The sequence below is a fragment of the Ammospiza nelsoni genome, chromosome 2 (genome assembly GCF_027579445.1).
Source record: "Ammospiza nelsoni isolate bAmmNel1 chromosome 2, bAmmNel1.pri, whole genome shotgun sequence".
NCBI classification, from domain to species: domain Eukaryota; kingdom Metazoa; phylum Chordata; class Aves; order Passeriformes; family Passerellidae; genus Ammospiza; species Ammospiza nelsoni.
Genome location: NC_080634.1, coordinates 120,491,206 through 120,509,975, shown reverse-complemented (window position 1 = coordinate 120,509,975; position 18,770 = coordinate 120,491,206). Strand labels below are relative to the sequence as shown.

The 18,770-nt window shown below is 69.0% G+C and overlaps 3 protein-coding genes across 7 annotated transcripts; 2 read left to right on the top strand and 1 right to left on the bottom strand.

Annotated features, from left to right (window-relative positions):
- Positions 1-74: 74 nt before the first annotated feature.
- Positions 75-1,034, bottom strand: TIMM10B (translocase of inner mitochondrial membrane 10B). 2 transcript variants are annotated; one of them, XM_059493616.1, is made up of 3 exons: positions 929-1,034; positions 588-683; positions 75-518 (listed from the first exon to the last, which is right to left on the bottom strand). In XM_059493616.1, exons 1-3 carry the CDS (start codon positions 965-967, stop codon positions 339-341), a joined length of 315 nt encoding a protein of 104 aa, XP_059349599.1. In that variant the 5' UTR covers positions 968-1,034; the 3' UTR covers positions 75-338. The 2 variants fall into 2 exon arrangements, with proteins under 2 accessions (XP_059349599.1, XP_059349598.1); XM_059493615.1 differs by having other exon boundaries at positions 75-683; positions 929-1,033.
- A 46-nt stretch (positions 1,035-1,080) lies between these two features.
- On the top strand, positions 1,081-6,334 carry ARFIP2 (ADP ribosylation factor interacting protein 2). 3 transcript variants are annotated; one of them, XM_059493809.1, is made up of 9 exons: positions 1,081-1,147; positions 1,977-2,084; positions 2,158-2,266; positions 3,089-3,199; positions 3,657-3,772; positions 4,113-4,334; positions 4,620-4,777; positions 4,853-5,027; positions 5,351-6,334. In XM_059493809.1, the coding sequence occupies exons 2-9, from the start codon at positions 1,986-1,988 to the stop codon at positions 5,504-5,506; spliced, it is 1,146 nt and encodes a 381-aa protein (XP_059349792.1). In that variant the 5' UTR covers positions 1,081-1,147; positions 1,977-1,985; the 3' UTR covers positions 5,507-6,334. The 3 variants fall into 3 exon arrangements, with proteins under 3 accessions (XP_059349792.1, XP_059349793.1, XP_059349794.1); XM_059493810.1 differs by lacking the exons at positions 1,081-1,147; positions 3,089-3,199 and having other exon boundaries at positions 1,873-2,084; XM_059493811.1 differs by lacking the exons at positions 1,081-1,147; positions 4,113-4,334 and having other exon boundaries at positions 1,873-2,084.
- A 3,100-nt stretch (positions 6,335-9,434) lies between these two features.
- Positions 9,435-18,451, top strand: TRIM3 (tripartite motif containing 3). 2 transcript variants are annotated; one of them, XM_059493851.1, is made up of 12 exons: positions 9,435-9,540; positions 10,487-10,628; positions 12,299-12,533; positions 12,892-13,052; positions 13,298-13,478; positions 14,063-14,786; positions 14,923-15,026; positions 15,455-15,622; positions 15,702-15,870; positions 16,565-16,635; positions 16,760-16,900; positions 18,171-18,451. In XM_059493851.1, exons 2-12 carry the CDS (start codon positions 10,501-10,503, stop codon positions 18,321-18,323), a joined length of 2,235 nt encoding a protein of 744 aa, XP_059349834.1. In that variant the 5' UTR covers positions 9,435-9,540; positions 10,487-10,500; the 3' UTR covers positions 18,324-18,451. The 2 variants fall into 2 exon arrangements, with proteins under 2 accessions (XP_059349834.1, XP_059349835.1); XM_059493852.1 differs by lacking the exon at positions 9,435-9,540 and adding an exon at positions 9,749-9,785.
- The last annotated feature ends 319 nt before the right edge of the window (positions 18,452-18,770 follow it).

Here is an 18,770-nt window from a genome sequence, read left to right as displayed (position 1 = left end):
TTGTGCCACGGGCTCCCCCGAACAAGGAACAGAGGTCAGGTTCTGGTGCCCTCCCCAGGTGTCACACTAAGCCATTACTGTGAAGGTGTTTTATTGGTACTCACAGTCCACTGCCCAGAAATCCACAACCAGGAGGGCTAGGGGGCCTTCCCCCTGTTCCTGTGCCCCCCTCCCTGGTGCCCGGCACAGCCCAGCCGCTGCTCGGGGCTCCCGGGGCCCAGCGCAGGTGCTGCTCCGGCCTGGGGCTCCGTGCAGCAGGGATGCGGCCGCTCAGGCCGTGCGGGCCGGGCTGCCGCCAGTGGCGTCCGACGGCCGCGGGGAGCTGCGGCCAGCTGCTGCTACGTGCCGGCAGCGGGAGCGCCTTCCGCGGGCTCCGCGGGGCCCGGCGCCGGCTCAGCGGCGGCCGCGTGCTCGGCGGCGCGGCGCTGCAGCAGCGCGGGCACCAGCCCCACGTAGGCGCCCATCAGGCGGTGGTTGGCGCGGACCAGCCTGGCGGCGCAGCTGTCCAGGCACGACTCCTGCGGGGGACAGGGCGTCAGGGGCGGCGGACACCCGGCCTGCGGCCCCGGGCGCCGTGCCCCGCTCACCTCGCGGCCCGTGAGCAGCCGGTAGTTGAGGCTGCAGACGCAGTGGCGGAAGCAGAGCTCGGTCATGCGGTTGTAGACCAGCAGGAAGTCCCGCAGCTGGGGAGCAGGCGCGGGTCACACCGGGCGGACCGGGCCGGGACCCCCGACACCCACCGCGAGTCCCGCAGTGGCCCCCGGCCAGCCCGAGACGCCCGGGTCCCTTCCAGGACCCCGCCGGTTCTCCGGCGAGCCCGACACCTCGAGATCCCACGGCCGGACACGCCGGGACACGCCACCGCACCCGGGACCTCCCATGAAGGCCTCGCGGGCCACGCCGCCCCCGCCCCCGGCCCGAGGCTCACGCTGCGGAGCTGCTGCCGGTGCTCGGCCGCCGGGTCCATCCCGGGCCCGGCCAGGCCCGGTCCCTCCGCGCCCGCGGCACCACACGCCGAACTCCGGCGCGTCACTTCCGCCCGGCTCAGCGATGACGCCGCTTCCGGGCCCTTGACGCCACTTTCGGCGCGTCCGGGCCGAAGCGGAGCGGGAGCGGCGCGGGGGGGCCCGGCGGGGCCGGGGCGCAGGTGGGGCCGGGCCGGGGCCGGGCGGGGTCGGCGGCCGCGGGGCCGGTGGGGCCGGGCGGGACAGCCCCGGAGGCGAGGCCGGGCCGCCGCCGCCCGCTCGGGCCGGTTCCGGCTGGAGCAGCCCCCGGGGGTTCCCTCTGAGGTCGGTCCCGTGCCGGGCCTTGCCGTGCATGGCTGCGGGCGGCTCCGTTCCGAGGCTGCCCCCGGAGGCTGCGGGACTGCGGGGCCGTTCACCGGCGAGGATGGCCCTGGGCGGCGGCGGGCTCTGCCCGCGGGGCCGGACCCTGGAGCCGGGCCGGGCGCCGTGCCCGCCGGGGAGGGGACGGGGCGCGGGTAACGGGCTCTCGGAGCCCGCCCCGGGCCCCGCCTGCTCTGGAATGTGCCCGGACCGGTCCGGGCGCTGCGGCCCCCCCGCCCTCCTGCGGACGTGGCTCCGGGCGCCCTCCTGGCCGGGGCCGTGCTGGCGCCGCCAGCGCCGCCGTCCGGGGCAGGGTCTGCGGGGATCCCCGGCGGGGTTTGTGAGCGGGAGCCCGAGGGGCGGGAGCCCGGCAGTCCTGGGCGCGATGGGGCGGCAGCCGCGGTGGGGTCGGTGCCTGTGGGATGTGCCGCCCTGCAGGTCCGTTCCGGGAGCAGGGCTGTCCCGAGGGGGCCGGCCGGGCCGGGCAGCGGCTGCAGGAGGCCCTGCCCGGGGGCAGCGGCTGCTCGGCTGCCGGTGCGGGCCCTTCCCTGCGCTGCGGCCTCCCGCTGGCCCTGCGCGGCCCCGCGGGTGCTGCCGGCGCCCCGGCCGGGCGGGGGTCCTGGCCCCAGCACCTCGTCCGTGTCCCTGCAGGCCCTGAGGATGTCGGACGGGATCCTGAGCAAGGCAGCCACCATGGAGATCCCCATCAGCAGCAACGGGGACACCAGCAGCCTGCCCGAGGACGATGGCCTGGAGCAGGTCCGGGGCTCGGGAAGCCCGGGGGTGTGTGGGGCTGTACCAGGGCTCACCCCCTGTGCTCCTGTGCCCCCAGGACCTGCAGCAGGTGATGGTGTCGGGACCCAACCTGAACGAGACCAGCATCGTGTCCGGCGGCTATGGAGGCACAGCCGAGGGCATCATCCCCACGGGCACCATCAAAGGTACTGGGGCTGCCCTGGCAGGGAGCGGGGCCGTCGTGGGACAGAGGGGCTCAGCTCCCCTCAGTGCCCCTGACTCATGACACAAGGCCTAGCTGGGGTGTCTCCTGGGGGGCTCGGGTTCTGTGCAGGGGCAGCGTGGGGGGCTCTGTACTGAGGCAAAGCAGGGGCTGCTGCCCCAGCTCTGCTCTCCCTGGGCTGGGTGCTCCCCTATCACAGGGTGGGGTCACTGCTGGGAATTTCCATCCCCTTGGCCAGGACATCCCCGTGGGATTCTGAGTCCCTGCTGTGCTGGAGGATCCCAGGTCTGTCCTGGTTCCTGTGCAGCCATGCCCAGCCATGTCCATCCATGTGCTGGGGATGAGGGGGCAGGCAGGGGGCCCCGAGCCCACACCTCACTGACCCCTTCTTGCTGTGTCAGTGGGGCCAGCTGGGCTCTGCACCCCAGGAGACCTGGCACCACTGTCCTTGTTCCACGCAGACCTCTGCCTGAGGGTCCCCCAGGGCTTGAGGAGGGTCTGTGTGGGCAGAGAGAGCGAGTGCACGTGCGTGTGCTTCCCTGGAGCACCGCCACTGCTGTCCCTGTGACGCCAGGCCTGCCCAGCCCTTGGGGTCAGGGATTCCTGCCCCGGGCCAGAGGGGGGTTCCTGGGCTGGGGGCTCCGTCTGCGTGGCTGTGCCCGCGTCTCTGGGTTCCAAGGCTCACGTGCTGCCGTTGCTCTCCCGCTGCCGCCCGCCCGCGCTCTCGTCCCTGTCCCTGCCCCCGTCCGCTCTGCCCTGGCTGCCCCCCGTCCCGTGCCCTGTGCCCCCCCGCTCGGCCCCGCAGCCCCCCCATTTCCAGGCTCTCTTGTCCACCCTCACCCCCCCCGAGGAGCGCCGGTGCCCCCCAGCGCGCCCGCTGCCCGCAGGATGGCCCGCCCGGCCGCGGCTCCCGCAGGTACGGCCCCGCCCCGCCCCGGGCCTCCCCTGGGACGCTGGTGAGAGCCCGTGGCGGCTGTGCCGTGGCCAGAGCCCGGTGCTGATCCCTGCGCTGGGACGGGCCCGGGGCTCAGAGGTGGCTCCTCTGCCCCTGAGCCCACCTGAGGCACTGCCACTGCTGCTGGGCAGTGTTCCCCCTGTGTCCAGCCTGGTGAGGATGGGGCAGGGCCTGGTGCAAGCCGAAATGGCTGGGCTGGGCTCTGTGCCCCCGTGTGGGACCCTCAGGGGGGCTGGCAGGAGCAGGTTTCTCACCACGATGTCTGTGAGCCGGTGCTGGGCGTGTGCCCAGAGCTGGGCATGCTGCTGTGGAAACAGCAGCTCCAGGACAAGGGCTCTGGAGGCTGGGGCTGCCCAGTGCCCATGGCTGCTGCCCTCCTGGAGCTGGTGCCAGGTTCCCATCCCTGTCCCTGTGCCAGGCCCCGGACTGCACCCACCGCCCCCCGGACCCCCAGCCGGTGGAGAGGAGGTCGTGCGTGGCATTGCCGTGGAGAAGTTTGACATTGTCAAGAAGTGGGGCATCAACACCTACAAGGTGAGGGGTGAGGGGACACTGACGGGCCTTCCTGCCCTCTCCCACAAGCAGCTGCTCTCAGAGGGGTTTGGGGGTCTCACACATACCTTGGGGCTCCATCTCCCCCTGCTGCAGTGCACCAGCAGCTGCTCTCAGAGGGGTTTGGGGGTCTCACACTTGCCTTGGTGCCCATCCCTGCTTGCAGTGCACCAAGCAGCTGCTCTCAGAGGGGTCAGAGGGGTCTGGGGACTCACACATACTTTGGTGCCCATCTCCCCCTGCTGCAGTGCACCAGCAGCTGCTCTCAGAGGGGTTTAGGGACTCACACATGCTTTGGGGGCCCTGTCTCCCCCTGCTGCAGTGCACCAAGCAGCTGCTGTCGGAGCGCTTTGGCCGAGGGTCCCGCACGGTGGACCTGGAGCTGGAGACCCAGATCGAGCTGCTGCGGGAGACCAAGCGCAAGTACGAGAGCGTGCTGCACCTGGCACGGGCGCTCACGGCCCACCTCTACAGCCTCGTGCAGACCCAGCACGCCCTGGGCGACGCCTTTGCCGACCTCAGCCAGAAATCCCCCGAGCTCCAGGTGTGCCAGGGCTGGGGGAACACTGCAGTGAGGGCAGGGACTGGCTGTACCTGGGCTGGGGCTTCACCCTGGGCTTGTGGGGGTCAGGACTTGGGGGCTCACACTTGGACACCAAGGCAGGAACACAACCTGCACAAGAGTGGACGTGCTGGTGCTGGGCAGGGTGGCGCTGCATCGTGGTTGGCCCTGGTGGTCTCAGGGGGCTTTTCCCCCAGCACCCTTGATGGAGGGGAGTGTGGATGGGATCCGTGGCCCCTCACCATGCCCCCATCCCTGTGTCCCCAGGAGGAGTTTGGGTACAACGCAGAGACGCAGAAGCTGCTGTGCAAGAACGGGGAGACGCTGCTGGGCGCCGTCAACTTCTTTGTGTCCAGCATCAACACGCTGGTCAACAAGACCATGGAGGACACGCTCATGACAGTGAAGCAGTACGAGACGGCCAGGTGGGCCAGGGCTCGGGGGGCTGGGGGCTCCTGGCATGCCTGGGGGCAGGTCAGTGATGCTGGGCTGCCGTGCAGGCTGGAGTATGACGCGTACCGCACGGACCTGGAGGAGCTGAGCATGGGCCCGCGCGACGCCGGCGCCGTCAGCCGCCTGGACGCCGCCCAGAGCCAGTTCCAGAGCCACAAGGACAAGTACGAGAAGCTGCGGGCGGACGTGGCCATCAAGCTCAAGTTCTTGGAGGAGAACAAGGTGGGTGCAGGGTGGGGATGGGGGCGCAGGAGTGGGAGATGCAAGACAGAGGTGGGATGGGGCAGGAATGGGGCACATGAGGAGGGGGGGTTTGGGACACAGGAGGATGGGAGGGAAGTGCAGGGATAGGAGGCGCGGGGATGGGGTCCCTGCAGGGATTTGACAGCCACACTGGATTTGTCACTCAAGGACACGAATTGGGTGGAACGGGCATTGCAGGGGGGGAGCGATGGCACTCTGGGGGTCTCAGAGGACTTTCCAACCCCTTCTCTGTGCTGCTGGGGTGGGCTCAGGCCCCCCAGTCATGATCCCTCCCCCCCCAGATCAAGGTGATGCACAAGCAACTGCTGCTGTTCCACAATGCCATCTCCGCGTACTTTGCTGGGAACCAGCAGCAGCTTGAGCAGACCCTCAAGCAGTTCAACATCAAGCTCAAGACCCCCGGCGCCGAGAAGCCCTCCTGGCTGGAGGAGCAGTGAGCCCCCGTGCCCCCCGGATGGGATGGAGGAGCACACATGGACCTCAGTTGTGGCAGGGGGCTCGTGGGGGCCACCGCCCAGGCCTGCTCTTGGATGGGGGGGACCCCGGGTGTGGGGAGCTGCCAGAGGGCTGGGTCCCCCCTCATCCCACAGCCCCTCCTCAGGGCAGGGTGCAGCAGCTCCTCGGCACAGACCCCACACAGCAGACAGCTGGAGCCCCCCTGCCCCTGACACTCCCAAGGGGGCTGGCTGGGCTGCTGCCCCCAGGCACCCCACTCACCCTGGGGTGAGCCAGGACCTTCCACTGTCCCCCTGTGCTGCCTCCCCGGGGCAGGATGAGGGTGCGCCCCTCCCAGGCCCCCCAGCTCCCCCCAGGCAGCCCCCTGCCCTGTGCACAGTGGAGCTGGGTGGGGGCAGCACTGGCACAGCCAGGCCCCCCTGTGTTGGGGAGGGGCTGTGGGGCTGCCCCTGGCACCCAGGGGGCTCCTGCTCTGCCCGCCAGTGCCAGGGACACCCCGGCCCCCTCCAGGCCGTTTCCAGCCTGGCTGCTCATGCACTCCTGATTCACAGGGGGCTGCACCCCCAAAGAGCCCCCTGCTTCCCTACCCGGGGCTGTGGTGCCTGGGCTGGGCCGGTGAGGGGTCCCTGTGCCCTGCTGCTCATGGCAGGGGGAGTCGCTGGCCAGGCACGGGTCCCCTGGCACCCTGGGAGAGCACGGGGTCTCCAAGCAGGGACCAAAGGTCAGTGGAGGCACGGGGTGCATGCGTGTCCGTGTGCGGGCACACGCGTGTCCCTGCGTGTCCATGTGCGGGCACACGCGTGTCCGTGTGTGGGCACACGCGTGTCCGTGCGTGTCCGTGTGTGGGCACACGCGTGTCCGTGCGTGTCCGTGTGCGGGCACACGCGTGTCCGTGTGCGGGCACACGCGTGTCCGTGCGTGTCCGTGTGCGGGCACACGCGTGTCCCGGACTGGGGCGCCTGTGCTGCACACGGGGGGCTGGGGTCCCGGCCAGGGCCCGCCCCCACCCCACGAGGGGCCCCCCGCCTACCCCCGCACTTGGGCACTTTCTCCTGAGACAAAACTGTTGGTTTTTCTTGCTCATTAATTTAACTCATAATTTAATGTCGGGATCCGACTTCCCCCTGCCCCGCCCTGGTGACGGTCTGACCCCCAAGGCCCTGACTTGTGTAAAACCCCAATAAATGGTACAGATCAGTGTGTGCCAAGCCACAGCGGGGCAGGGAGGGGCTGGGGCTGCCAGGGAGGGTGGGAGATGGGACACGAGCCCCCCGAGGGTGAGGACCCTGATGGAGCCCTAGGGCAAGGGGGCTGGCTGCTGCTTGTGGGGGCCCAGGCTCGGAGGGGGACTGAGCTGGAGCCCGGGAGAGAGGGCTCTGGGGGCGAGCAAGGGGCGTGGGGGGACCCTGCTCCCTTGTGTCTGGTGAGGGGAGCCACCCCTTGCTCCAGCCCCATGGCACCAGCATGAACCAGCCCAGGTGGGAGTCAATGGATGGGGGGCACCACAGGGGCAGGCTGGGTGGGATCGGCCTGGGGTTCCTGGCACCATTGCCACTGTCCCACTGGTGTCACTGAGAGCTCGGGAGTCCCACAGGATGGACTCCCCCAGGCCAGGCACTGGGGCCTGTGCCAACGGTGCCCTCCTCCATCACCCTTCAATCTATTCCTACTCTCTGCGGCATTGTATTTGTCCAATTGCTGCTCCCCTGGGGCTCCTGGACACCCCCAGGACACTCACTGGCCCCTGGGACACTGCCTTCAGAAGATTCCCAGCCCCCCTGAACCTTCCTCCAGGACACCCTCTGCCTCAGCCCCCTGGAACACTGAAACCCTCCCATGGGGTGCTGCCGCTCCCCAGACATGGATGTGGGCATCCCTGGCCACACCGGGCTCGGGTGGGTGTCTGTCCCCAAGGGATGAGGGCTCTGTGCCCCCAGGCCCATCCACTAGGGGAAGGAGCGGGGGGCTCTGTGGGGAGCAGGAGCCGCTGGAGGTGCAGGTGGAGGTCCTTGGTGGAGGGGAGCCCGTGCTGATCCCCACTGTGCTGCAGGTGTCCCAGCACTGATCCCAGGGTGCTGCAGGTGTCCCAGCACTGATCCCACGGTGCTGCAGGTGTCCCAGCACTGATCCACTGTGCTGCAGGTGTCCCAGCACTGATCCCACAGTGCTGCAGCTGTCCCAGCACTGATCCCACAGTGCTGCAGGTGTCCCAGCACTGATCCCCACGGTGCTGCAGGTGTCCCAGCACTGATCCCCACGGTGCTGCAGGTGTCCCAGCACTGATCCCCACGGTGCTGCAGGTGTCCCAGCACTGATCCCAGGGTGCTGCAGGTGTCCCAGCACTGATCCCACGGTGCTGCAGGTGTCCCAGCACTGATCCACTGTGCTGCAGGTGTCCCAGCACTGATCCCAGGGTGCTGCAGGTGTCCCAGCACTGATCCCAGGGTGCTGCAGGTGTCCCAGCACTGATCCCACGGTGCTGCAGGTGTCCCAGCACTGATCCCCACGGTGCTGCAGGTGTCCCAGCACTGATCCCCACGGTGCTGCAGGTGTCCCAGCACTGATCCCAGGGTGCTGCAGGTGTCCCAGCAGCTGATGCCTACCGTCCTGCTGGTGCTCAGGGGACACGCAGAGCCTTAGCCCACCCTGCTGCTTCTGGGGGTGCCTGCTGGGGATGGGGGGTCCTGGGGGTGGGTCCCGTGTTCCAAGGCAGGTCACCCCCATCACCATCATCATCGTCCCTGCTCCTGGGGCACTGTGATGGCTGCACAACCACGTCTGGCCTGGCTGTGGAACCTTCCAGACACTGAGGACAAGGTGGAGGGTCAGGAGATCATGTTGGGGTCCCCATGTGGATTGGGACAGATTTATTGGGGGGCTGGTTCATGGCAGAGCTCTGGCTCCATCCTGGAGCTGGTGGGTCTCCCTGATGGGTCCTCAAATGTGCTGGGCCGGGTCAGCACCTTCCTGTCCCTGTGGCCATCATCCCCCCATGGCCCACTCCAGCAGTGACCTGCCTGGGGATGGGGGCACCTCCTCTGCACCCCTGGGGCTCCAGCTCTGCCAGGATGCCCTGTCCAGGAGGCCCCATCTGCCTCACCCAAAGGAGGCAGTGGGGCTCTGCTGGAATTCCCGGGAAGCTGCAGCACGTGGGCTCGATGCCACGTCCTGAACGGGTGGGGGGGGCACCAGCTGAGGGGGGGACGGTGATGAGGGGGTCCCACGTGGAGGAGGAGCTGTGGCAGCTGGCAGGTGGGAAGAAGCGTGGGCTCCATAAAAACTGAGGGGCTGGGGCGGGCCTACTGGGCTCTGATTTTAGTCCTATCCCCCCCTTTAAAAACCCCTTTGTACCCGGCCTGTACCTCCTTTATACCACCCCTCTATAATCCCTGTGTTACCCCCGTTTTTACCTGTGCATCTCCCTCGCCGCCCTTTGTACCCACCTGTTCGCCTTGACCTTCCCTTTATTCCCCCTTTTATATTCTTCCTACTGCCCAATTTATCCCGCCCGCCACCCCACGCTCGGTACCCCCGCCGCGCCGTGCCCCCCCCCACCAGTGTGTGCCCACATTGTTCCCCGGCCCCGCTCCCGCTCCAGTTTGGGGTCAGCCCCCCCAGATTCGGGGTCGGGATGTGGTTGCCGTGGCAACAGCCGGGTACCCCTGGATGCGCGGAGCCCCCCCCCAGCTGCAGAGCCACAGCCCAGGCGAGACCACTGCCGCCGGAGGGGGGGCCGAGGAGTCACTGCGCACACTTTTCCACCGCCCCCTCCCCACGAACCCCCCAGTCGAGGGCGGCAGCGCGTCCTGCGGCGGCGCCCCGGCACCGCGAGCGGGGCGTCCTCGGGGGCGGGCTCCGTGGCACGGGGAGGCGGTGGCGCGTTCCGCCTCCCCCTGCGGAGCGCGGTTGGTGCGGCCCGGCCCGGCCGCCTCCCTGTCGCATCCCGGGCCGGGGCCGAGGATGCGCCGTGGGGTCCCGCGGCGCGCGCGGGAGCGAGGAGGGGGCTGCGGGGGGGGTGAGTGCGGGGTGAGCGGGGCGGCACCGGCACCGGGCACCGGGCACCGGGCGGGGGGTGAGGGGGCACACCGCGGGCAGGGCTGCGAGGGGCGGGGGGGCTGATGGCCGCGGGCAGCGCCCCCCGGGCCCCCCGGGCCGTGCGACCCCCGGGCCCGCCGTGCCCCGGTGCCGCGGGGGGGGCGGTGCCGCACAATGGCGGCCGGGGCGGGGCCGCGGCCTGGAGCGCGGAGCCGCCGCAGCGCCGTGAGCGGGGCCGGGGCCGGGGCGGGGGGCACGGGGCTGTGGGGTCAGTGCGGCACCGGGACACGGGGGCTGAGGGGTGTCCCACGGGACCGGGGCTGGGCTCGGTGCCGGGGGCGCAGGAGGAGGCGGTGGCGGCGGCGGCGGGGTGTGCCCGTGGGGCGGGAGGACGGCTGCTGTGGGTGCTGCGGGTGCCCTGCGGCCATTCCTCACCATGGATGGTGCCGCGGGGCCAAGGAGAGGGGCTGTGGGTCAGTGCGTTCCGAGGGGCGGGAGGGGCAGGGCAGTGCCGGGGACGCGGTGCTGTGTGAGGCTGTGGGTGCCGTGGGCACGGTGGGGCCAGAGGGGTCCCGTGTGTGCCCCACAAGGTGTCCGTGGGGCCGGGGACTGCGGGATGCCTTGGGGCGGGGGCTGTGGGTGCCCCGGGGAGCCGAGCCCTCATGCCGTGGGGTGAGTGTCCCTCCTTATGGCCCTCTGTGGGGCTGTGGGGTGCGCAGGGGGCTGTGGGGCACTGTGGTTCAGTGCTGGGCTGCAGGGCGCCATGCAGGGCCTCCCCAGCATTTAAATTGCCCCGTCCTCAGGCGGAGGGTCTGCCGTGACCCACCGCGAGCCTGTGGGGCGGGTGGGGGCTGCGTGATGCCCGGGGCTGGCGGCGGCCGTGGGCGCTGCAGGGTGCGTGCCCCTCACTGTGCTGTGCCTGCCAGGCTGAGGAGCCACCATGGCCCGCCACGAGCCCGCCAGCCCGGTGGTGCGGCAGATTGACCAGCAGTTCCTGATCTGCAGCATCTGCCTCGACCGCTACTGCAACCCCAAGGTGCTGCCCTGCCTGCACACCTTCTGCGAGAGGTGCGACCTCCCGAACCCACCCGAGCCCCCCCTGCACCCCCTGAACCCCTCCTGAGCCCCCCCTGCAGCCCCTGAACCCAATCCCTGCCTGCAAACCTTCTGTGAGAGGGGGGACCCCTCATTACACTTCCTCCCTGCACCCCACTGCACCCCCACTCTCCATCCCCACCGTGTCTCTGAGCCCCCCTGCACCCCTCCCGTGCTCTCTGCACCCTGCCAGCATCCATCCCCAGCACATCCCCACTGTGCCCTGGGCCCCCTGCACCCCCCAGAGCCCTGACTGCAGCCCGGCACTGCCACCCTCCAAATGCACCCCATGTCCTTACTGCCCCCCTGCAGCCCCCAGCTGCTCTGCCCCTCCAGCAACCATCCCTCTGCCCCCAGTGCACCCAGCCCCCTCTGCCTTGCTGCACCCCCTGTGTCCCTGCAGCCCCGGTGTGCCCCACTGCAGCCCCTAAACCCTCAGTGTGAGCAGAGCGCCCCTCAGCCCCACTGGTGTGCGCCAGGCCCCGCTGCACTCCCTGCCCTCCCAGTGACACATGGGGTCAGGCCTCCTGTGTCCCCAGAGCTGGGGGCTGGGCTGGGCCCCCCCTGCGTCCCATGGCTCACGGTGGGGCTGGGACCCCCTGCCCAGGGCTCTGTGCCCTCCACACCCCACTTCTCTGGGAGGGCTGCAGAGCCCCTGAGCCCCCCGATTGCGGGAGCTGGGGGAACAATGGCTGGCTCCCCCAGTGGGGGGGCCTTGTTGCTGATGGCCCCCTCTCTCTGTGCTCCCAGAGCCCTCTGGTCCTGCTCCATCCATCCATCCATCCATCCATCCATCCATCCATCCATCCATCCATCCATGTCCCCAGGGGCACTGGCACTGCAACCCTTGTCCATCTGTCCGACTGCCCGCTCCCCTGCCTCTCCCCCACCTGGTGTGACACCGCACAGCCCTCCTGTCTGTCTGTCCATCTGTGTCTCCCATCCTCGTGTGACACTGTGCAGCCCCCCCATGTGACTGTCCGTCTGCCCTCCTCCTGCACCCCAGTGTGACACTGCAGCCCTGCCATCTTGTCCATCTGTCCCCTGGTTTGTCTGTCCCTCCCACCCTGTTCTCACCCCCTGGTGTTCCACCACGCAGCCCCCATGTCCGTGTGTCCATCTCTCCCCCTGCTCTCTGCCTGCACCCCAGCCCTTCGGTCTGTCTGCTGCCCCCTCTCCCTGTGTTCCTCATTGCCCTGTCTGTCCATCCTGCTGCTCCTGTCCCACTGTCAGTGTGTGCAGCCCCCCTGTCCATCCCTCTGTCCCCAGGCCTATCCACGTGCCCTTGTCCTGCACCCTGACCCCTGTGTTCATCTGTCCATCCTGCTCTGTACCTGCCCCCAGCCCTAGGTGGCACGTTCACCCTTCTGTCCCCCCATCAACCTGCCCGTCTGTTCCCCTGTGTCCCTGTGCATCCGTCTGTCCCTTCATCCCCCTGTTCTGCCCCCAGAGCCATCCCCCATCCCCAGCCCAGCGGGCCCTGTCCCCCCATCCATCCCCTCACCGGTCCCCCTGTTGTTCCTGTATCTGGACCCACGAGCCCCCTGTGCCCCCACTGCTGTCCCTGCCCAGCCTGTCCCTGCCATGCCCCGTGTGACCCCTGACCCCAGTGCCCCCGTGACCCCTGACCCCTGTGACCCCAGGTGTCTGCAGAACTACATTCCGGCCCAGAGCCTGTCCCTGTCGTGCCCCGTGTGCCGCCAGACCTCCATCCTGCCCGAGCGGGGGGTCCCGGCGCTGCCCAACAACTTCTTCATCACCAACCTGATGGAGGTGCTGCAGCGGGACCCCGACCCCCGCGGGGCCCCCCCCGCGCCCCTGCCGCCCCTGGGCGCCGCCACCGGGCAGCCGCTCTGCTGCCCCAACCACGAGGGAAAGGTGGGGCCGGGGGCTGCCCGGGGGCTGTGCTGGGGGCTCAGGGTGTTCATGGGGGGGCTGCGGGGACCTGGGGGGCTGGGGGGTCCCGAGGGCTGATGTGACTCAGGGGCACTGGGGACCTGCAGGAGCTGGAGAGGCTTTAGGAGGGCTGGGATCTGGGGAAGGCTAAGGAGGGCCGTGAGGGTCAGGGGGGCTGGGGGCGCTGCAGGCCTTGGAGAAAGGGTCCACAGAGGGTCTGGGGAGGCTGCAGTGGTCCCGCGAGTCTGGGAGAGGCTGTGTGGGCTCAGAGGGGGGTTTGGGGCGGGCTGCAGGCTCCTCGGGCTGAGCGCGGGGCAGCAGGTGAGCGCAGGTGTGGCAGGTGATGGAGTTCTACTGCGAGCCCTGCGAGACGGCCATGTGCCGGGAGTGCACGGAGGGCGAGCGGCGGGAGCACCGGGACCACCGCACCGTGCCGCTGCGCGACGTGCTGGAGCAGCACAAGGCAGCCCTGCAGCACCAGCTCGACGCTGTGCGCGCCAGGTACGGGGCAAGGGGGGCTGGGGGTCCCCAGGGCCCCGCTCCCACTGCCATCAGTGCCAGCTTCGTGCCACCCACACACTGTGCCTGAGGGCGTCGTGGGTGCTCTGGGGTTTGAGGGTTCAGGGAGTGCCCGTGTCCACCCTCTGCAGAATGCCACAGCTGGGTGAGGGTGCTGTGGGGGGCTGCAGGGTTCAGGTGGGGCGGGTGGGGGTTTGGGACTTGAGGGGGTGCCCGTGTCTCCCCAGGCTCCCGCAGCTGGCGGCAGCTGTGGGGCTGGTGGCCGAGATCAGCCGGCAGCTGGGGCAGCGCCGGGCTGAGGCCGAGGCCGAGATCGGGAGCAGCTTCGAGGAGCTGGAGGCAGCGCTGCGGCAGCGGCGGGAGGTGCTGCTGCGCGACCTGGAGGCCACCTGTGCTGCCAAGCAGCAGGTAACACACCTGGGGCTCTGTGCCCTTCACCAGCCCTTCCTGGGGGTGTGTGGGTACCCCAGCTGTGCCCCTCTGCCCGTGGCCCAGCCGGTGCAACAGCTGGGGTCCCAGTGCAGCGCCAGCACTGGGCTTGTGGCCATGGCTGGGGTGCAGGTGGGGGAGCAGGCAGAGCATTGGTTAGGGCTGCTGGGTGTGGGGGTCCCACACGGACACCACAGAGACGTGCCATCCTCACAGGATGCACGGAGGAGCAACTGGAGGTGCTGCAGCAGGGCCAGGATGTGGCTCAAGTGTGGGTGTTAGCACTGGGGTCCCAGCCGGTGCCACAGGTGATGATGTCCTGTGGTTTGGATGTGGGTGCTGGCACTGGGGTCCCACTGGTGCCACAGGTGATGTACTGTGGTTTGGATGTGGGTGCTGGCACTGGGGTCCCAGCCGGTGCCACAGGTGATGATGTCCTGTGGTTCAGGTGTGGGTGCTGGCCCTGGGGTCCCACTGGTGCCACAGGTGATGTACTGTGGTTTGGGTGTGGGTGCTGGCCCTGGGGTCCCACTGGTGCCACAGGTGGTCTCCTGGTCGCGCAGGTGCTGGAGGCGCAGCTGGAGGTGCTGCGGCAGGGCCAGGAGAGCATCCTGAGCAGCTGCGCGTTCACGGAGCAGGCGCTGCACCACGGCTCGGCCACGGAGGTGCTGCTGGTGCAGAAGCAGATGGGCGAGCGGCTGCGGGAGCTGGCAGCGCGGCCCTTCCCCGAGCACCCGCACGAGAACGCGCAGCTCGAGTTCCACGCCGAGCCCGAGGGGCTGCGCCGCTCCATCCAGAACCTGGGCGCGCTGCTGACCACCAGCGCCACGGCGCACACCACGGTGGCCACGGGCGAGGGGCTGCGCCAGGCCGTGGTGGGGCAGCCCTGCTCGCTCAGCGTCACCACCAAGGACAAGGACGGGGCGCTGGTGCGCAGCGGCGGCGCCCGCCTGCGCTTCGCCGTGACGGGCCCCGACGGCGCCGCGGCCGAGGCCGAGGTGCAGGACAACCGCAACGGCACCTACGAGCTGGTGTACACGCCGCGCAGCGAGGGCGACTTCGTGCTGTCCATCCTGCTGTACGGGCAGCCCGTGCGCGGCTCCCCGTTCCGCGCGCGCGCCCTGCGCCCCAGCGACGTGCCCCCGTCCCCCGAGGAGGCCAAGCGCCGCGTCAAGTCCCCGGGCGGGGGGCACGTGCGGCAGAAGGCCCTGCGCCGCCCCGCCAGCATGTACGGCAGCGCCAAGCGCAAGGAGAACCCCATCGAGGACGAGCTCATCTTTCGCGTCGGTGAGCGAGGGCAGGGGGTGTCTGGGGATGATGGGGGGCTCCCCAGGATGGTGGGGTCTCCCTGGGCTCCTCGTGGCTCCCTGGGGTGGTGAGTGGTGTCCTGGGGCCCCGTGTGCCCCCTGACTGGTGCCTGCAGGCAGCCGTGGCCGGGAGAAGGGCGAGTTCACCAACCTGCAGGGGATCTCCACGTCCAGCGCTGGCCGCATTGTCGTGGCCGACAGCAACAACCAGTGCGTGCAGGTACGGACACCCTTGGGACCTCCAAACCCCCCCAGGACCCCCACTGACTCTTGTTGACCCCCACTGACCCCGACAGCAGCAACCAGTGCGTGCAGGTATGGACCCTTGGGACCCCCACTGACCCCCCCGGGTAACCCTGGATCCCCACTGACCCCATCAGCAGTAACCAATGCGTGCAGGTACAGTCCCCTCCAGGATCCCCGAAGTGTCCCAGGACCCCCACTGACTCCCCCTGCTCTCCCCTGGCCCCCACAGTGGTTCTCCAATGGGGGGCAGTTCCAGCTGTGTTTTGGGGTGCGGGGCCGTTCCCCTGGCTCCCTGAGCCTGCTGCCGTTGCAGATGTTCAGTGTGTTCAGTGAGGGGCAGTTCCAGCTGCGTTTTGGGGTGTGGGGTGCTCCCCTGGCTCCCTGACCGTGCTGCCCTCGCAGGTGTTCAGTAACGAGGGGCAGTTCCGGCTGCGTTTCGGGGTGCGGGGCCGTTCCCCGGGGCAGCTCCAGCGCCCCACGGGGGTCTCAGTGGACACCAACGGTGACATCATCGTGGCCGACTACGACAACCGCTGGGTCAGTGTGTTCTCACCTGAGGGCAAGTTCAAGGTGAGGCCTGCAGGGCTCTGGGGGGAGCCGTGGGCGGGGGGTCCGTGGCAGTCCCAGCCTCACTGCCTGTCCCCCCCAGACGAAGCTGGGCGCGGGCCGGCTGATGGGCCCCAAGGGTGTCGCCGTGGACAAAAACGGGCACATCATCGTGGTGGACAACAAGGCTTGCTGCGTCTTCATCTTCCAGCCCAATGGCAAGCTGGTGGCACGGTTCGGCTCCCGCGGCACCGCCGAGCGCCAGTTCGCAGGTACCTGCCCTGGCACCCCAGCTGGGAGCCCAGGGCAGGCAGCACCGTGTGTGCCCCGCCTTGCTGGGACAGCTGGTGGCACTGGGAGCCCAAGAACGGCCTGAGGCTGGGGCACAGGTCCAGGCTGCAGTTCTGGATCCAGCTCTGGGCTTTCTGGATCCAGCTCTGGGCTGTGGGTTCAGGTTCTGGGCTCAGGACTTGTTCTGAGCTCTGGTTTGAGTTCTGGGGCTGGACAGGGAGCCAGAATCTGGGTCTAGGTCCAGCACCATGTTCAGGGCTCTGATCCAGTTCTAGGTTCTATCTCTGGGTTCTGGTTCAGGACTGAGATCCCAGGCTCTGAGTTCAGGGTTTGGTTCTGGTTCCCAGGCTGGGATGAGGTTCCAGGTTCTGGGTTTGGGTCTGGGTTCTGAGCTGTGTGTCCTAGACTGGGGGACTGGGTTTGGTTCTGGATACAGATTGTGGATCTGGGTTCTGGGTTCAATTCTGGGCCAGGGCCCTGGCCTCAGGTTCTGGCAGTGGCTCCATCCTGGGGGCTCTGAGTTCTGGGCTCTGTCCGTACCTCAGGGCTCTGGCTCCATCCTGGTCCTGCCATGGGGCCAGGGCTGAACCCCGCCATTCCCCTCAGGGCTGAGTCCCCCAGTCCTGGGGATGATTCCCGTGCCCCTCTCGGGCTGAGTCCCCTTTATCTCCTCAGGACCCCATTTTGTGGCTGTCAACAACAAGAATGAGATCGTGGTGACCGACTTCCACAACCACTCTGTGAAGGTGAGCACAGGCACAGGCAGGTGCTGAGAGCCCCTGGTGCTCTGAGGGTGGGCTGGGGGCTGCAGTGACCCCCCTGTGCTCCGAGGGCAGCCTGGGGGCTGCAGTGACCCCCCGTGCCCCCCAGGTGTACAACGCCGAGGGTGAGTTCCTGTTCAAGTTCGGCTCACACGGCGAGGGCAACGGGCAGTTCAACGCGCCCACGGGGGTGGCCGTGGACAGCAACGGCAACATCATCGTGGCTGACTGGGGCAACAGCCGCATCCAGGTACCGCCCTGTGCCCGCACGGACACACGGACACCTGTGCCCGCACGGACACACCGACACCTGTGACTGCACGGACACACGGACACACGGACACCTGTGCCGGCACGGACACACGGACACCTGTGCCGGCACGGACACACGGACACCTGTGCCCGCACGGACACAGACACACGGACACCTGTGCCTACACGGACACACGGACACCTGTGCCTGCACGGACACACCGACACCTGTGCCGGCACGGACACATGGACACCTGTGCCGGCACGGACACACGGACACCTGTGCCTACACGGACACACGGACAGCTGTGCCTGCACGGACACACGGACACCTGTGCCTACACGGACACACGGACAGCTGTGCCTGCACGGACACACCGACACCTGTGCTGGCACAGACACACGGACACCTGTGCCCGCACGGACACAGACACACCGACACCTGTGCCTGCACGGACACACGGACACCTGTGCCAGCACAGACACATTGACACCTGTGCCTACACGGACACCTGTGCCTTCACAGACACACGGACACCTGTGCTGGCACAGACACGCACACACCTGTGCCTGTACAGACACACCGACACCTGTGCCTGCACAGACACCTGTGCTTGCACACCTGTACCTGCACAGACACCCATGCCCACACAGACAGACAGACACCTGTGCCTGCACAGACACCTGTGCCTGCACCTGCATACCTGCACCTGCACTGACACTTGCATCTGACACCTGTACCTGCACACCTGCACACCTGTACCTGCACACATCCCCCAGCGCAGCCCAAGGGGCTCAGCCCTGCCCCCTCCCCATCCCACGTGTGTGCCAGGGGCACCTGCAGGGAGCCAGGCACAGCTGGGTTTGAGAGTGGCTGGAGAGGATCTTGGGTCAGTGGGCAGAGTCTGTGCAGGGGCTGCGGTCAGCTGGGAGGGGTCAGGCAACTGGGAGCAACAGAGGAGGGTCTCTGGTCAGCTGGGAATGCTCCACGGGGGCCTCGGGGCAACTGGGAGGAACTGGGAAGAGTTTTGCACCAAGAGCAACTGGGATGGACTGAGAAGGGGTCTGGGCTCACCTGGGAGCAACTGGGAGGGTCTTGGGTTAACTGGAATAGACCCAGGGGGATCTTGACCCCGTGCCCCCACAGGGAGTGCGTCCTGCAGGGCTGGGGGCTCTCAGGGCTGGCTGTCCCCGGGCCGTGGGGCCATTGGGGGTCCCTGGGCTGGCTGTCCCCGGGCCCTGGGGCACAGCGCTGTGCACTCCCGCAGGTGTTTGACAGCGCGGGCTCGTTCCTGTCCTACATCAACACGGCGGCCGACCCGCTGTACGGCCCGCAGGGGCTGGCCCTCACCTCCGACGGCCACGTGGTCGTGGCTGACTCGGGCAACCACTGCTTCAAGGCCTATCGCTACCTGCAGTGACGGGCACGGCGCCGGGCACCGGGCACGGCAGCAGGAGCCTGCAGCTGCACCGGGGGCACGGCTGCCCCGCGGCCTCGCCTGCCCCCCAAGCGCCATCCTGGCTTCATGTGCACTTTATCCCAGGGGGCAGCCGGGCCTGGGGGGGTGAGGATGGGTCCCGTGGGGTGGGGGCTGCCTGGGGGTCGCGGTCTGGCCCCTCACCCACGGCAGGGCCAGCATCCCACTGCCCCTGCTGACAGCGTCCCGAGGCGTGGGGGGAGTGAGGGGCAGGGGGAGCCGCTGGAAGGGCTTGTGGGGGGCTGGGGGTGGCCAGAGAAGAGCCCCACGCCCCTTGAGGGCTGCCCCCCAGCTCCCCTCCCCAGCTGTGGGGTGACTGTGTGTGCCTGCTGCCCCACTGCACTGCTGCTCCACAGCTCTGGGGGGCTCCAGGGGCTGTGGGGCAGCTGC

Coding starts and splice junctions, on each gene's coding strand:
- TIMM10B (XM_059493615.1), bottom strand. CDS start 967: ATGGACCCGGCGGCCGAGCACCGGCAGCAGCTCCGCAGC. Junction 684..928: donor ACCGGCAGCAGCTCCGCAGC/GTGAGCCTCGGG, acceptor CCTGCTCCCCAG/CTGCGGGACTTCCTGCTGGT.
- ARFIP2 (XM_059493809.1), top strand. CDS start 1,986: ATGTCGGACGGGATCCTGAGCAAGGCAGCCACCATGGAGATCCCCATC. Junction 2,085..2,157: donor AGGACGATGGCCTGGAGCAG/GTCCGGGGCTCG, acceptor CTGTGCCCCCAG/GACCTGCAGCAGGTGATGGT. Junction 4,335..4,619: donor AGAAATCCCCCGAGCTCCAG/GTGTGCCAGGGC, acceptor CTGTGTCCCCAG/GAGGAGTTTGGGTACAACGC.
- TRIM3 (XM_059493851.1), top strand. CDS start 10,501: ATGGCCCGCCACGAGCCCGCCAGCCCGGTGGTGCGGCAGATTGACCAG. Junction 13,053..13,297: donor CTCGACGCTGTGCGCGCCAG/GTACGGGGCAAG, acceptor GTGTCTCCCCAG/GCTCCCGCAGCTGGCGGCAG. Junction 16,636..16,759: donor TCCACAACCACTCTGTGAAG/GTGAGCACAGGC, acceptor CGTGCCCCCCAG/GTGTACAACGCCGAGGGTGA.